Source organism: Eriocheir sinensis, chromosome 53 (assembly GCF_024679095.1).
Source record: "Eriocheir sinensis breed Jianghai 21 chromosome 53, ASM2467909v1, whole genome shotgun sequence".
NCBI classification, from domain to species: Eukaryota; Metazoa; Arthropoda; class Malacostraca; order Decapoda; family Varunidae; genus Eriocheir; species Eriocheir sinensis.
The window spans coordinates 8500838-8517440 of record NC_066561.1 but is presented as its reverse complement, the minus strand read 5'-3'; the positions used below and the strand labels follow the sequence as shown (position 1 = coordinate 8517440).

The window sequence follows — 16603 nt, the reverse complement described above, 5'->3', positions numbered from 1 at the left end:
ATCTCCCCCTTCCTTATCCATCCTTCTTTGCCCAACCGGTTTGTTACTAAGCCTATTCGTTTAGGTCTATTTTTACTTGTTCTTATCCTGTTTATTGGGTATTAGGTTTTGTTCTTTTTTGTTTTGTTCTTCGTGTTCTAGTTTTCTTCTTGTTCTCGTTCTGTTCATGAAGTTCTCCTGTATTTTTTTTTTCTTTCTGTGTTTTTTTTCATTCGTTTTCTTCTTCTTCTTCTTCTTCTTCTTCTTCTTCTTCTTCTTCTTCTTCTTCTTCTTCTTCTTCTTCTTCTTCTTCTTCTTCTTCTTCTTCTTCTTCTCCTCCATCATCTCGTGACCTAGTTATTTATAGGTCCAGTTTTAATCAATTATTCTATTTATCATTTTTGTTCTTCTTCTTCTTCTTCTCTCTCCTCCTTCTCTTCTTCTTCTCCTCCTCCTCCTCCTCCTCGTTATCGTTTCAGTTTTAATCAATTATTGTCTTTTTTTTTCTTCTTCATAGTCTTCTTCTCTCCTCTCTTTTTCTTCTTCTTCTTCCTCTTCTTCTTCTTCTCTTCTTCCTCCTCCTCCTCCTCCTCGTTATAGTTTTAGTTTCAATCAATCATTCAATATATCATTTTTTTTCTTCTTCTTCTTAATCTTCTTCTCTCTCCTCTTCCTCCTCCTCCTCCTCCTCCTCCTCCTCTTCTTCATTATCCTTCCCCGCCCTTTCCTCTGGTTCCCTCAGCAACGATGCATAACCTGTTCTCCTTTTTTTTTCTTTTGTTCTCCCTTTTTTGTGCGGCCTACTCATCTTCACTGCCCATCCTCCCTTGTCCCACGCCTTCCTTCCCTCCCTTTCCTCTCCCTCTCCCTTGTCCCACGCTTTCCTTCCCTCCCTATCCTCTCCCTCTTCCTTCCTCTCCCTCTCCCTCTCTCTCTTCTCTTCTCGCTTCATCCTCCTCGTTCATCTGTTGCGAGCGCTCTCTCTCTCTCTCTCTCTCTCTCTCTCTCTCTCTCTCTCTCTCTCTCTCTCTCTCTCTCTCTCTCTCATCTATTCCCCTTGTTCCATTTTCCTCATCTCCAGTTTTCTCTTTTTTTCCCTTTTCCTTATTCACTATTTCCTTTCTTCGTTCCTTTCCCTTCTTCTCTCTCCCTCCTTCCCTATCTCCTTCCTTCGCCTCCTCTACCTCTTCTTCTCTCTCTCTCTCCCTCCTTCCATCCCCTTCTCTACCCCTTCTTCTCTCTGATATTCCTTCTCCTTCCTTCCTTCCTTCCCCTTCTCTACCTCTTCTCTCTCTCTCTCCCTCCTTCCTTCCCTCTCCCTCCTTCTTTACCCTCCTCCACCCCTTCTTCTCTCTCCCCTTCCTTTCCTCTCCCTCCTTCCCCTTCTATACCCCTTTTTCCCTCACTTCCCTCCTTCCTTCCCTCTCCCTCCTTCCTTCCCCTTCTCTACCTCTTCTTCTCTCTCTTTCCTTCCCTCTCCCTCCTTACCTCCCTTCGTCCTTCCTTCACTAATTCCATGTTTACCGAGGACAAACTCGTTCTCACGCAAGAAGCTCCTTTCTCATTTTTTTCTTTATTTTTCATTTGTATTTTCATTTTTCAGTCACCTTGTTCACCCATTTATTTGTTCGTTTATTCCTTGATCTATTTTGGGGGTATTTATTTATCTTTTTATTTGTATTTATGTTTTTGAGTTATTTTGTTTATCCATTCATTTATTTTTGTTTATTCCATTATTTATTTTTTGGTTCATTTATTTCTGTTTATTTTTTTATTTGTATTTACGTTTTTGAGTCGCATTGTTTATCCATTTATTTGTTTATTTATTTTTTGGTGTATTTATTTCTCTCTTTATTAATTTATTTAGTGGGTGGATGAGTATTATTTTTTGGCTTATCAATAAATGAAAGTAACTGTTTAGATATGTTTCAATTTGCATTTTTTTGGTTAGCCTTTTTTTTTAGTTTCCAATTCTTCAGTCAGTAATTTTTCAGTAATCTTTCAGCCAATTTTCAGTTAATTTTTTGTTTACATCGAATTTTCAGTATTTTTTTATTTACATCCAATTTTCAGTCAATTTCTTTATTCAGCCAATTTTCAGCGTATTTTTTATATTTTCAGTCAATCTTCAGTCTATTTTTTTTCTATTTTCAGCCAATTTCCAGTCAATTTTCCTATTTTTATTCAATTTTCAGTCAATTTTCCTATTTTTATCCAATTTCCAGTCAATTTTCCTATTTTTATTCAATTTTCAGTCAATTTTCCTATTTTTATCCAATTTCCAGTCAATTTTCCTATTTTTATCCAATTTTCAGTCAATTTTCCTATATTTATCCAATTTTCAGTCAATTTTCCTATTTTTATCCAATTTCCAGTCAATTTTCCTATTTTATCCAATTTTCAGTCAATTTTCAGTCTATTTTTCTATTTTCATCAATTTTTCAGTCAAATTTTCTATTTTTATCCAATTTTCAGTAATTTTTTCTAATTTCAGTCAAATTTCAGTCTATTTTTCTATTTTCAGCCAATTTTTAGTTAATTTTTCTATTTTCAGTCAAATTTCAGTCTATTTTTCTATTTTCAGCCAATTTTCAGTCAATTTTTCTATTTTCAGTCAAATTTCAGTCTATTTTTCTATGTTCAGCCAATTTTCAGTCAATTTTTCTATTTTCAGCCAATTTTCAGTCTAATTTTCTGTTTTCAGCCAATTTTCAGTAAATTTTCTATATTCAGCCAATTTTCAGTCACCTTTTCTATTTTCAGCCAATTTTCAGTCATTTTTCTATTTTCATCCAATTTTCTGTCAAATTTTCTATTTTCAGCCAATTTTCAATCTATTTTTAAATTTTCAGTCAATTCTCAGTTCAGTTTTTCTGGCAATCTCTTTTAACAACTTTTCTCCTAATTTTCAGCAAAGATTGATGATGATAGAAAAGATGAAAATGAAAAGGGAGGAGGAGGACGAGGAGGAGAAGGAGGAGGAGGAGGAAGAGGAGAAGGAGGAGGAGGAGCGCTAGGAGAAGGAGGAGGAGAAGAAGGATCTGGTGTTGCTGAAATATACTCGTGAGAATGAGGCGAGGAAGCACCAGGCCGGCACGACGTGTAGGGCAGTACCAGATAACCCGAGGAAAACCGGCCCGATGATCTCCCAGCGAGGATCGAGAAAAAAATCATTTCCCGGGGGCTTCAAGGCCAGGGACCAACCGCCCAACCCGTCCTGGACACTAGCCTTGGAGAGAACGGATACCAATGCATAACGAACGTTCTAATAACTGCCTGCTTAAAGATTTCCCCTGTTAATTAAAGAACACATGGGACAGCTATTACGGTACAGTTATAAAAGCACCATTTTTTTTTTATAAATATCCTAAAGGTAGGTTGAGGGGGGTGGAGGGGAGGAGGGCACGGGAAGGCGGCGTGATGGGCGCGAGGGTGTGTGAAGTGGGTGGCCCTGAACTTGTCCTGCCCGAGACTCCTTGCGAGGGCGTGGCATGCAGACGGTAACTTCCCTTCCCTCCCTGTCCCGCCGTCTCCAGCATCCTTCTACTCCTCTTCTGTAATTTGCCTCTTCCCTTCCTCCTCCCCTCCCGGCGCTATTTTTTTTCTTTCTGCCTCCAGCCATATGTGTTCATCTCTACCTCTCGGCCCGGATGTGTTCTTGTTCCTTTATATTTAGGTTTCTTAAGGTTTTCGTTCTATTTCCTCCTTTTCTCCGAACGGATAGAGAGTTAGATAGATAGATTCATAAGTAGATAGATATAGATAGATACATACGGTACATACATACAGAGAGAGAGAGAGAGAGAGAGAGAGACTTAATATTACAATAACATTAAGAAGAAAACGGAAGAAAGATAAAGAAAATAGAGATAATAATGATGATAAGGAAGAGAGAGAGAGAGAGAGAGAGAGAGAGAGAGAGAGAGAGAGAGAGATTGTATAGTTAGATAAACAAAGATGTATATAGATGGATAGATAGATAGACAGTTGGAGAGATGAATCGATAGAAAGATATAGATAAATAGATAGATAGATAGATAGATAGATAGATAGATAGAGAGGTATAGATAGATAGATAGATAGATAGATATAAATAGATAGAATGAATGAATGAATAACTGATTGGTCAACCATTCTCTCTCTCTCTCTCTCTCTTCGTTTATATAGAGAGAGAGAGAGAGAGAGAGAGAGAGAGAGAGAGAGAGAGAGAGAGAGAGAGAGAGAGAGAGAGAGAGAGAGACCAAACCTGTGCTGAAGCAACTGAGAGAATTATAGGAGCCAATAAAGAGTTTTCTGGAAAAGATGTGGTGTGTAAGAAACAGGGAATAGGATGATTTGTAATGGATACTGGTTATTTTGTTTTATTTTTACAGGTTGTGCCGATATTAAGACTTTCCAACGGGGCACATGTACAGCAAGAGCAAGATCAAGTAAACAAACACCCGAGCCGTTCATCCCCGGCGCCCCGCGTGTCCCTCAGCACCTCACCTCACGCCCTCAGGTAAACACACTGTACTTTCACCATATAATCTCCTCCACAATACAGTTCCTGGGGAGTATATTTGAACCGCACTGTGGCGGCAGATAAAGGTCCGTCATAGTTCCCTGGCCACCGTGTTGTTGCTCCCGCCTTCTCCATGCGTGTGTGAGGGCTTTGGTTTGCTTTAGTTTATATGCTTGATTACTTGTTGTTGTTGTTTGTGAGGTTCCGGATCTCTTTCGGGAGGCAATTGAATATTCAGTGTTCTAATGTGATTCTCATGATTTCTCGACCTCATTTGAAATGCATATTAGTCGATTTCATGCTCCCCCACCCAAAACCCCCGTGTTCCCGCAGGTCCCCAAGATCGCTTAGGGAAGGGGATAGGCATAACTTGAAAAGAGGCATAACTCGAAAAGTAGACATTTGCGACGGAAATGAGGTACAAAATCGTGTAATTCACCACATCTATGACCAGAAAAATAATTACCACGTAAGAAAATCGTTGGTTGGGTGAAACTGTAAATTGTCCGAATATTCTTGGGCCCTGGATGCTGAAGCTGTTGGATACCTGTGTTGTGGCTCTGTGGGATCCTTGGCTGGGGAGTGTTTGTTTGTTGTTGTGGTAAACCTCTATAGCGGATGATGACGGGTTGGCACAGTGTAATGCCATAATTAAGTAAGGACAGAAATACGTGAGTAGGAGTCCCTAAAAGTAGGTTTAAGTAGGTAATTATACGTGTAAGTTGCCGCCGGAACCGTTATCGCCTGGGTTTCAACTTTATCTCCGCACGGGGAAAAGGTTGAAACCCAGGCGATAACGGTTCCGCCGGCAACTTATACATATTCTTATAATTACTTAAACCTACTTTTTGGACTTCTACACACATATCCGTCCTTACTTAATTCCGGCATTACAACAGTTTCTTCCAGTATTTTCCTGGTGTAGATGGCCATGTATCTCTCCCTCCTCCTTTGCTGCATGTAGGTATTTAATGCTTTTAGCCTGCTCCATTAGTCCAGATCTTTCATGCCTCTGATTTGTCTTGTGAAATTACACTGGGTGGATTCAGTGGCTTGGATGTCTGCAGCTTTGTGAGGAGGCACTTGTTATTTTTCCACACCTGCGTATTGCGAGCACAAAGCTTTTATTTCTGGTGAGTTTTGATGTGTTTGCTGTTCATTTGCATAATTTACATTACTCTGTGGTGTTAAGTTACATATTTGATGGGGTAGGTTACTCTGCAAAGTTAATGACATACCTAATGATAATAAGATTAAATTTGTTGTAGGGAAAAAGACGAGATATGTTTAGAGGAGTACCATGTGGCCTTATAACCCTTCCCAGTTCTCTTTCCAGGTCATTCAAGTGTTTTGGGATCATGGCAAGGCTACTGGTGCGTGCTGAAGCAGAGATACGGGTCCTCAGAGATGTGCTGGATAGAATGATACTTTCTCTCTTTCCTAAAGGTAAGATAGAGGGAGAGAGCATTTCAGAGAGCTCTAGATAGGATAGTTAACCCAAGTGCATCATTCCCATCAGTAATTATTCTAGTGGTAAAGAAATATATGTTTGCAGTGTGCTGCTCCCATTAAGAAAATGTTATGCTGAAATCAGACTTTGCTTTTCCCTCTCCTGTCTTGGTATATGTAAAACCCTCATTAGGAGGCCTCATATGCTACTACTGTATCAAAACTGTTACTGTATACTTTGTTAAAGTAACTCACTTCATCCTTGCCATTACAGGCCCTCACCCCATGATGGCCATTGCTGGTTCCCCGGACACAACCCACACTGAAGGTGAATGTCTGCCCAGGAACCCTCTCCAAGATCTGGTTGGGGATGGGTTTCTGTGGGGCGTCCCCAAGAGCAGGAGGAGTCGAGAGAGAAGGCTCACCAGAAAATTTGGCTCTGAAAATTTCCACAAAAAAATACTGCCACTGCGCAAGCTGCTGACCTGTGACGAGTGTGGCCACGTCCACGAGCCAGGCCGTCTATGTCGTAGGTCACTTGTCTTGTTGCATGGTTCTGAAACACCTGAATGGCCTGTTCACCAATTGTCTAAACCCTTCTAAGTAGTACTCATATAAAACACTTCTGAAAAAATTGCCTGAAGTGAGGTCCACTCTTCACTGTTTTCTCCCTCCATGCTCCATGCTTGCATCAGACACTACCTTATTACTCCAACTCAATCACATCCTCCAGCCTCTCTCTTCCAACCAGATCTCACACTCTGTCATAGTCTCTACCCTGCCTCTGCATGGTTTAAAAAAATAATAGTCTGCTCTGTCTCCCTCTCAAGTACCATTACCTTACTCTTGCCTACATTTACTGGCATCATAAAACATGTTATTTGACTGATATGTTGTAATATTGCTAAAACACCAGAACAACTATCACTCATAGTGTCTCCATGTCTGTATAGCCTAGGCTGTAAACTACATGTTTTGAAAGTCTGTATTTAATGCAGCTTTTATTTTCTCACCAGCTAACTGTTATGAGAAAAATAAGCAGATCACAACAGCAATGCAGGAAGCTATGAACTCCATGCAGGGCATGAATCCAATAGAACACGAGGCCATGCCAGTGTTTGCAGGAGAGAAGGTCAACAGTAAGGATGGCTTCTTTGAGGTGAGTCACTGGTCAATGAGACTTGTTTGGAATCTGACTCAGCAGCCCCAGGGCAGACATGCAACAAAAGTGTGCAAGAAATCCACTGAAAGTTCCCTTCATTGCTGAGGCTACATAGAAAGAAGGAAGGAAGTTCTTGGGTGACACATTTTCTCATTTTCAGGGGAAGCGAATCTTTGAGGTCCCCCACGAACGTCCAAGGTGGTTCTCCCGCAGGCTGACCACGAAGTCTAATGTGACCACCTCCTCAGACACCACCGTGGCCAAGCCAACCAACCTGGCCTGAGGAGTGTGCCGTGTGTGTCACTGAACTCAGCTGATCCATCACAAGAAAGTAGCAGAGAGGACTGATGAACTGTTCATGCAATTTATTTCAATTAGGTTTTATATGCCTACAAGAAGATTGTGTATGGCAGTATGTATATATGTCAGGTAAATGTACAGCATTGTTATATATTAAGCCATTCAGTGTTTTTTATTTATGGTTCAAGATTGTTTATTAAAATCTAGAAAATTATTTAAATTAAATTTGTATATCCCAATATTGTATAGTTATTAGAAGGAGGAGGAGCAGGAGGAAAAGACAGAAAAAAGTGAAGAGTTAGTAGGAAAAAAATGAAGAAGGGAGAGAAGAGGAGGAGGTGTCCTGCACCCCTGCACAACCCTGTCATCTATTTGTGAAGCCTCCGCTGGGTGTTTGGCTTGTCAGTACAGAGCTGTAAAATAACAAGGTAAGCAAACATGGTAATATATTGGAATTCTTTACAAAAATTTCATGTTTTATTCTATATTCAAGACCATTTTTCTTCTTGAGATACTTTAATTTGTAGTAATACAAAAAATGATTATGGTCAGTGACATGATGAGAAAATCACTTTGATAAGCATCCCTTGGTCACTTGTCTCCCTAGAAGATTGGACGTATGAGATTAGATTTACCTGTTGACACAGAAGATAAGGAAGATTTCTCTTTCAGATAAGTTGCCGGGACAACCTTTGCCCTTTTCTTTTAACAAACATCTGTATCATCTTTCAGGTCATGTTATGTGTATGTCTTTACAAGCATTAGTAATAGTCATTGCATTATATAAGTATCGCAAGTGAATCTAGAATATAAGTGAATAATTCAGTCAGTATCCGACCTTGACCGAATGCTTTAGCTTCATGTCACGTTATCAGTGTTATCAGCGGTGAGGTGGAGGCTGTGTGGAGGGCCGGCGGGACACAGCTCCTTCTGGTGAGGGTAAGAGACACAGCTCACTGGAGGCTGATCACAGCACCTTTTGAATGTTAAATATATATCTGAGAATACTCGTAGATTCAGAAGGGTATTCTAAATAGATATTTTTTGACACTAATTAAGTAATGGCTCTGAATATTTTTTGGCTTATAGTTGTGAAATGAGATATTATCATTGCAATATTTCATAAAAGGGGCCGTGTGGAGGGGTGGAAAGTGACAACAAAAATAGCCAACTAGCTTCCAAAATAGTCCAAAATAGCCACAGTAAAAAGCACGTCGTAGGCTTTTGCATTTTCTCTCAATTCTTTAATCTATTATATTTTTTTCTGCCCTTGAGCTGCCTCCTTTTCCATTAAAAAAAATACCTAAGCCTGCCTTTATGTATGTTTAAAATCATAGGCATTTATTTCTGGCCTTGAGCTGCCTCCTTTTCCATTAAAAAAAATACACAAGCCTGCCTTTAGGTATGTTTAAAATCAGAGGCATTTAAAAAAACACATTAACCCAAGTAAGTGTTCAATTAACCCCTTTTTATATCCCTAACTTCTCACATCTTGCTCTTTTCATGAATTTACACTTTCAAGTTTATATAATGTCAGTTGTATACTTGTCACCATGACGCGCAGAATGGAGACTCAACAACAAACATGGTGATCCTGGTTCTGTCCTGGCTGACGTGGCTGGTGGGGGCTGTGCTGGCCTGTGTGCTGGGGGGCTGGGGGGCCTGGTGGATGCTGCAGCCCTCCCCACCACCTGTCAATGCCACACATCCCTATGCCCGCCCCTCCTTCTTCTACCCCCTCAAAGTCATCGTCTTCTACTGCCTTGTCAAGTTTAGAAAGGTGAGTCATGTTCCTGTATTATTTTCTTCATTTTCTCTTCTCATTTTACTATAATCTAACAAGCTAACTCAATGCTTTGCCTGCCCCTCCTCCTTCTTCTACCCTCTCAAAGTCATCGTCTTCTACTGCCTTGTCAAGTTTAGAAAGGTGAGTCATATTCCTGTATCATTTTCTTCATTTTCTCTTCTCATTTCACTATACTCTAACAAGCTAACTCAATGCTTTGCCTGCCCCTCCTTCTTCTACCCTCTCAAAGTCCTCGTCTTCTACTGCCTTGTCAAGTTTAGAAAGGTGAGTCATGTTGTTGTATCATTTTATTCATTTTTTTCTTCTCATTTCACTATACTCTAACAAGCTAACTCAATGCTATGCCTGCCCCTCCTCCTTCTTCTACCCTCTCAAAGTCCTCGTCTTCTACTGCCTTGTCAAGTTTAGAAAGGTGAGTCATGTTCCTGTATCATTTTCTTCATTTTCTTCTCATTTCACTATACTCTAACAAGCTAACTCAATGCTTTGCCTGCCCCTCCTCCTTCTTCTACCCTCTCAAAGTCCTCGTCTTCTACTGCCTTGTCAAGTTTAGAAAGGTGAGTCATGTTCCTGTATCATTTTCTTCATTTTCTCTTCTCATTTCACTATACTCTAACAAGCTAACTCAATGCTTTGCCTGCCCCTCCTCCTTCTTCTACCCTCTCAAAGTCATCGTCTTCTACTGCCTTGTCAAGTTTAGAAAGGTGAGTCATGTTCCTGTATCATTTTCTTCATTTTCTCTTCTCATTTCACTATACTCTAACAAGCTAACTCAATGCTTTGCCTGCCCCTCCTCCTTCTTCTACACCCTCAAAGTCCTCGTCTTCTACTGCCTTGTCAAGTTTAGAAAGGTGAGTCATGTTGTTGTATCATTTTATTCATTTTTTTCTTCTCATTTCACTATACTCTAACAAGCTAACTCAATGCTTTGCCTGCCCCTCCTTCTTCTACCCTCTCAAAGTCCTCATTTTATACTGCCTTCTTAAGGTGAGTTATATTTCTGTACTTTTTTTTCCTTATTTTCTTGTTTTTCTTCTTTCATTATAAACTACCCCACAGAGGACGGCCGGGTCAGAGGAGTCTGCCGGCTATGGGGCCAAGTCGCACAACAAGGAGGAGTTGATGGAGTGTCCTCAGACCCTGCACCCAAGCCCCAAGGTACAGGCGCTAAATGTGTTCATGATTTATTTTCACTTACCATTCTGTAGGTATTTAGTTTGTTCTCCTCTACGCCTTAACCCGTCCGCTGTGTTTGGTATGGATTTGGCTTTCATTGATAGCCTGGTAACATGTAGTCCCAGGTCCTTCTCTGCCTCTGTGGTGGATACTGAAGTGTTTCCCATGTGGTATTGGTATGCTGGATATCCCCTCCCAAGGTGCAGGACTATACATTTTTCATCACTGAATTGTAGCAGCCACTTTTTGTTCCATTCCTGTTGCTTGGTGATGTCTTCTTGTAGGAAATCCACACTCAAGGGGTTAAAAAGTTAGCTCACCACCTTAATCAGCATCACCATCGCCTAGAATCACATATTTTTCTTTTCTTTCTGGACTGTATTTGATTGGAACCACTTTTTTGTCTTGGATAGTGTACATTATTATCAGCATAATTATTAGCTTCAATAGCAGCAGCACCAACACTATTATCATCATTGTAAACATTGTACTGCAGCAAAACCCCTCAGCTAACAAGGACACATTTAAAAGTTGAGGAGAGATTGCTCACTGAGGCAGCCCTAACTACATGCCCACCATTCAAGGAGTCTGCTCATCTTGTTCCTCTCTTTCCCCCTCACAGGCCATTAATGCCGTGTTTTTCTCTGGTGCTGCGAAAGAATGGGGCGTCATCCTGGCCATGGAGCGGCGCCCAAACAGGCTCACCTCAGTGGTTGTCTACCTCAAGGTGTGTAGAGAGTAAGCATTCACATTGAACAATAGAGTAAGTCATCTTTGTAGCTGACCAGCCTTTGAAGCCAGACATTAGGTTCAATAAATTATATTATCTATGATAAAGATATTGTTTAGGTATTGTATATGCAAATTAAATGTGTTCTAGCTCCTGTAGGGTAGAGAGGCTGGTCTCTCTAGCATAGGAGTGCAGTGTCTTCAGCTTCCCTGAGCTGTTTCTCTCTTCCTCCTTTATGTTAATGCTTCTCTCCCTGTGAGTGGCCAGGGAATTTATCTTTTCAAGAGTTCTACGTCCCTGCCCTCAGCTAGCAGTCAGTCAGCCAGAAACAAATTAAAGCTAGAGGTCAGGGTCACAGCCTGAGCATTGACCCCAATTGATGTACTTGTGATTTTTCTCCCTTGCATGGACTGTGGGGGTGTGGACCACAGGTGCCCAACACAGGACTGCTTGTGCCGGCCTCACACCCCGACACGGTGACCTTCAGAGCGGAGGACGAGGAGAACATTTTTTCTGCTGGAGGACTCAGCATCACTCCTCTCATCCCCATGAAGTCCTGGAACCTTCAGTACTCGGGGAAACTAAGGTGTGAAGGGGATGACATCAATAGATTCTTGCCATGAGGATATATTTTTTTCATTAATTTGAGACAGTTTGTTTTTTCATAAAATGTTAGAAATTAAATATCTCAGAATTGCTATGATTGTCCAAAATAGAATCAGCACAGAAACAACAATTTTAGGAGCAGTGATTAGCAGGCTGTTTTTCATTATTGTTTCCCTCTTTTTATTTATTTATTTTTTATTTTTTACATCAGGGGACATGGCTCAAGGGCAACAAAAAGAGTACAAAAAAAAAAAAGCCCGCTACTCACCGCTCCTCACCTTCTTAACTTTTGCCCTTGAGCCGTTTCCTTTGCCGTAAAAAAAAAAAAAAAATCAGGTGGTTTTCGATCACCTGAGACACACATTGTTTCAGGCTGTACAACAAGCCAGACGATAAGGAACGAGACGTAGAAATTGACCTCATGTGGACCTCCGAGCTGCCTCATTTTGACTACGACACTGACATGGACATGATGGCCATGGCTAAGGCCTTTGCGCGAGAAACCTGGAGCCGAGAGTACTTCCAGCAGCTGAAGGAGTGAGTGCATCAACGCTGTGCCACATACAAACTTTAAATTTAACCCGTCTGTTGCGACTGGCACGGATTTGGCTTTCACTAGTAACCTGGTCCCGTATCCTCACAAGCTATTAACTCTTACCCTTAAAGTTACTATCAGAGTTAATAGTTTCAATTTATTAAGTGTAACAGCTATCCTCGTCAACTTTGAGTGTAAGTATTAGCAAATCCTGTAACATATAATACTTCCAGGTCTTTCTTTGCCTCTGTGGTGGATAGTGGAGTGTTTCCCATGTGGTATTGGTATGCTGGATATCCCCTCCCAAGATGCAGGACTTTACATTTTTTTTCATTGAATTGTAGCAGCTACTTTTTGTTCCGTTCCTGTAGCTTGGTGATAGAAAAGGAAGGAGAAAAAAATGTACATGGAAGGAGAGAAGAAGTGGAGGGAAGAAATTGAAATGGAACGTAAAAATGGAAAGTGTAAATGATGTCTTCTTGTAGGAAATTTGCAGTCACGGGGTCAAAGGTGCAGGCATGTGTCGACAAGTATCCTCGTTCAGGTCTCTCAAGTCTTTATCTGTTCTTTCTATATCTCTGTTATATCTCACTTATGTTTTCTTTAGTCTATTGTAGGCATGTAATTTTCCCTTATCTCCACTGTTCTTAATTCAATCTATTTCTCCATCTTCTTGGCCATTAGATATGATGTAATTTCACTTGGGTTTAGGGAATTTAATTTAGGTTGAGGGACAGATAACGTATTTGGACCATAGGGTTTGTGTGGTCTGTTTTTCTTCTTCTTCTCCTCTTCCTCCTTCTTCTTCTTCTTCTTCTTCTTCATCATCTTCTTCTTCGTCTTTGTTGAATCTCTTTACTTTCCCAGGGGTTGTGTGGTCTGAATATCAATGTAAATATAAATCCTACAAACCTTAAAGAAAATGCAATGTTGATATAAATACCTTAGTTGACATAAACCGTTACCCTCCACAGCCACCACCAGACCCACTATGAGCAGATGGGCTTCCTCCAAGGCTCTGTCAAGATCAACGGGAGGCCTCAGAACATTCGCCTGCCAGCTTTCAGAGATCATTCCTACAGTGAGTCATTCAGGGCAGTCCAGAACATAAAGTATCCGCACAGTTTGTCGCCAAGTTTGCTGCTCAGGGATAGTTTGCTTGGTATATTAGAATAGCATTAATACACCTCATGTTTCTGTTGGTATCTGCTGATAGGAAAGTATATGGTAGAGGAGAATTTAAAAGTAAAGGGATTAAGCACTTGTTGAATAGGAAAAACAAACAATATACTCCTGCTTTAGATTCTACTACCTTAACATTGCCTACCAAATAATGTAACCTCACCTAAATAGCAACTAGCCTCCTTATATGGTAACTTAGCCCTAACGTAACCTCACCTAAATAGCAACCAGCCTCCTTATATGGTAACTTCGTGCCTTTTAAGTCATAACATTAACCCTCATTATGCCCAAGAAATATACCTTTTTTTCCTTTTCTTTTTTATGGGAAAGGAAACAGCTCAAGGACAACAACAACAAGGAAAAAAGTGTAGAAAAAAAGCTCACTAAACGCTGCTCCTAAAAAAAATAAAAAATAAAGGAGTGGCCAAAAGAGAGGTCAATTTCGGGTGGTGTTTGTGGCGATTGTATAGTTTTATTTAATTCATTTATTATTATTTTTTTTCAGGCAAGATGCGTGAGTGGCGGCTGATGCATCGTTACGTGTTCCACCACATCTTCCTGGAGAACGGCTGCAAGGGTGTGGTGGGCGTGGTGTGCCAGCCCTCCACATGCTCCAGGTAAACAGACATGCAGCACAACACCCCTTTCTTTCCTTTACTATTCCCTTACTTTTCCTTCACTCTTTTTTGCAGCGTCAGGAGACAAATCAAGAACCCTCATTAAGAACAAGTTGAACTCATGATAACTCCAGATTGTTCCTCCCTCAAACTGATGCTGGGAACCGGAGGAAGACAGAACAAGCTGACCTCATGATAACCCCACATTGTTCCTCCACAGACTGATGCTTGGGAACTGGTACACGGCAGGAGGCCAGGGCGAGGCAGTGTCACATGTGGATTTGGACCTGAAGCAGCACGGGGAGAGAGGAACGCCACCCACGGACTATGCCTTCATGTTCACCGCTGGTCAGTCACACGGCTTGTCAGTCTAGATAGCAGGGCACAGGAGGCAGGGAACGGGTAAAATGAAGTTATAAAAAGGGCCTACATTGTGCTGCTTCTATACAGAGGTGATCCTGAAAGTCTGTGATGAGTTTCTTTTAGAGTTTACCAGTGAAAGGGATGAAAGAATGAACACAATGATTGACTCTTGCATTAGGAAGTTTGACAGTATAAATTCCTGCTTGCCAGTTTGTTTGGGAGGCCACATATACATTTCAACATACTTTTCTTATATATAGAAATTACATCTTTTCAATTTCATATAATCATCTTATTGGACTTTTTGATAATGGACTTTAGATTAATTAAATTTTACTGTAATGATTATTTTATGTTGAATCAGTTTTATTTTTACTCATTTACTTCTTTCCCATTCTTCCTTCCAGGCGGAGAGGAGTTCATGGTGGAGGTGGAGGTGGAGCTCTCACCTGTGCACTACCTGGGCTGGGACTGGGAGGCGCGCATGGTGGAGACGTGAGTGTTCCCGCCTGACCACCTGTCTCTTCTGTTTTTCTTTAATTTCTGTATCTGCATCAGGTGTGAGATACAAGGCTGTCAGGTGTGCAGAGTATATATCAACATGCTTTTCTGTTATCTCTTTTCCTCCTGTGGGTTAAGTATACAAGGTCAGGTGTTCCCGGCCAACCACCTGTCTGTTCTGTTTTCTTTCATTTCTCTATCGCCATCAGGTGTGCAGAGTATATATCAACATGCTTTACTGTTATCTCTTTTCCTCTTGTGGGTTAAGTATACAAGGTCAGGTTAGGTCACATTCTTTTCCCTCTCTTCCTCAGGTGGGTGAAGTACAAGGTGAACGGCGTCAAGGGGTCAGGTATCTGCGAATGGAACTACCAACACAAGGGAGGCCGGCCTGAGGAGATGACTGCGAAGGATCCAGAGTGGGCCACGAACTATAGGCTGAAGTACCTGGCTGCCTGACCCTCTGTGGCATGACTGGTGGCCCTGAGTGTGGTGAGTTAGGTTGGTTTTACGGGTATAAGACACTTTTGCTTCTCATATCAGTATTTCTAAAGGTCAAAGAGGGAATCAATCGGGTTCTAATGAGTGTTTCTTTAGGTTCATGGCACAGGAGAAGGTCCAGACTACCACCAGGGTCATAGAATTACTCCTGGAAATGCCCACAAGTCCTATGAAAGCCTTGTCAAATGAGTGTTTCTTTAGGTTCACGGTACAGGAGAAGGGCTAAACTACCACCAGGGTCATAGAACTACTCCTGGAAATGCCCACAAGTCCTATGAAAGCCTTGTCAAATGAATGTTTCTTTAGGTTCCCCATACAGGAGAAGGGCTAAACTACCACCAGGCTCATAGAACTACTACTGGAAATGCCCAAAACTCCTATGAAAGCCTTGTCAAATGAGTGTTTCTTTAGGTTCATGGTACAGAGGAAGGGTCACACTACCACCAGGGTCATAGAACTATTCCTGGAAATGCCCAAAACTCCTACGAAAGCCTTGTCAAATATGTGAAATTGGGCGATGGAATGTTTAGTAATGCGCCCCCTAGAGTTAACGGCAAGACCAGTCATGAGTAGAAAGCGTGAAAAGAGCTTGAGGTTGAGGTAGAGTTAAAAGCAATACTGGTCATGAGTAGACAGAGGGTGAGGAGTTTGTTGAAGTAGAGTTGAAGGAAATAACAGAGCATGAGTAGACCAAGGTAGATAAGGTTTTTGAAGTAGAATTGAAGGCAGTATATATGAATACTCGACAGATGAAGAAGAGATGGGTTGATGTAGAGTTGAAGGAAATACCTGTGCATAAGACTAGACAAAGGAAGATAAGGTTTTTGAGGTAGAATTTAAGGCAGTAAATACTCGACAGAGGAAAAAGTGTTTGTTGAGAGTTGAAAGCCATACCTGTAAATTGTTATTATTACGATTATTATTTAGATTCATGAAAGGGCATCAAGGGAAAATATAAAATAGATGACAGACCTAAACAGAATCCCTTAACTATGCAGACATGAATGTGAAAAATAAGTCAGTCACATAAAGTAAAGAATAATAAAAAGAAATGCTTGTTTAGGGAAAGTTAAAGGAAATAACAGTACTTGAAGCTGTTCAGGAATAACTTAAGACTACCTGTAAAATTAATAATGTCTAATAATGACCCAGAAATAATTTGATATCAATAAACTGGAATGCAGAAAAACC

At 40.8% G+C, this 16603-nt stretch overlaps 2 protein-coding genes across 2 annotated transcripts; both read left to right on the top strand.

Moving 5' to 3' along the window:
• Positions 1-4363: 4363 nt before the first annotated feature.
• Positions 4364-7608, top strand: LOC126983315 (39S ribosomal protein L32, mitochondrial-like). The gene is made up of 5 exons (XM_050836005.1): positions 4364-4480; positions 5820-5929; positions 6207-6461; positions 6949-7091; positions 7255-7608. The coding sequence occupies exons 2-5, from the start codon at positions 5842-5844 to the stop codon at positions 7375-7377; spliced, it is 609 nt and encodes a 202-aa protein (XP_050691962.1). The 5' UTR covers positions 4364-4480; positions 5820-5841; the 3' UTR covers positions 7378-7608.
• Positions 7609-8268: 660 nt separating this feature from the next.
• On the top strand, positions 8269-16603 carry LOC126983314 (uncharacterized). The gene is made up of 11 exons (XM_050836004.1): positions 8269-8333; positions 8959-9174; positions 10261-10359; positions 11000-11104; positions 11539-11693; positions 12086-12250; positions 13223-13329; positions 13936-14047; positions 14268-14395; positions 14818-14905; positions 15226-16603. The coding sequence occupies exons 2-11, from the start codon at positions 8980-8982 to the stop codon at positions 15368-15370; spliced, it is 1299 nt and encodes a 432-aa protein (XP_050691961.1). The 5' UTR covers positions 8269-8333; positions 8959-8979; the 3' UTR covers positions 15371-16603.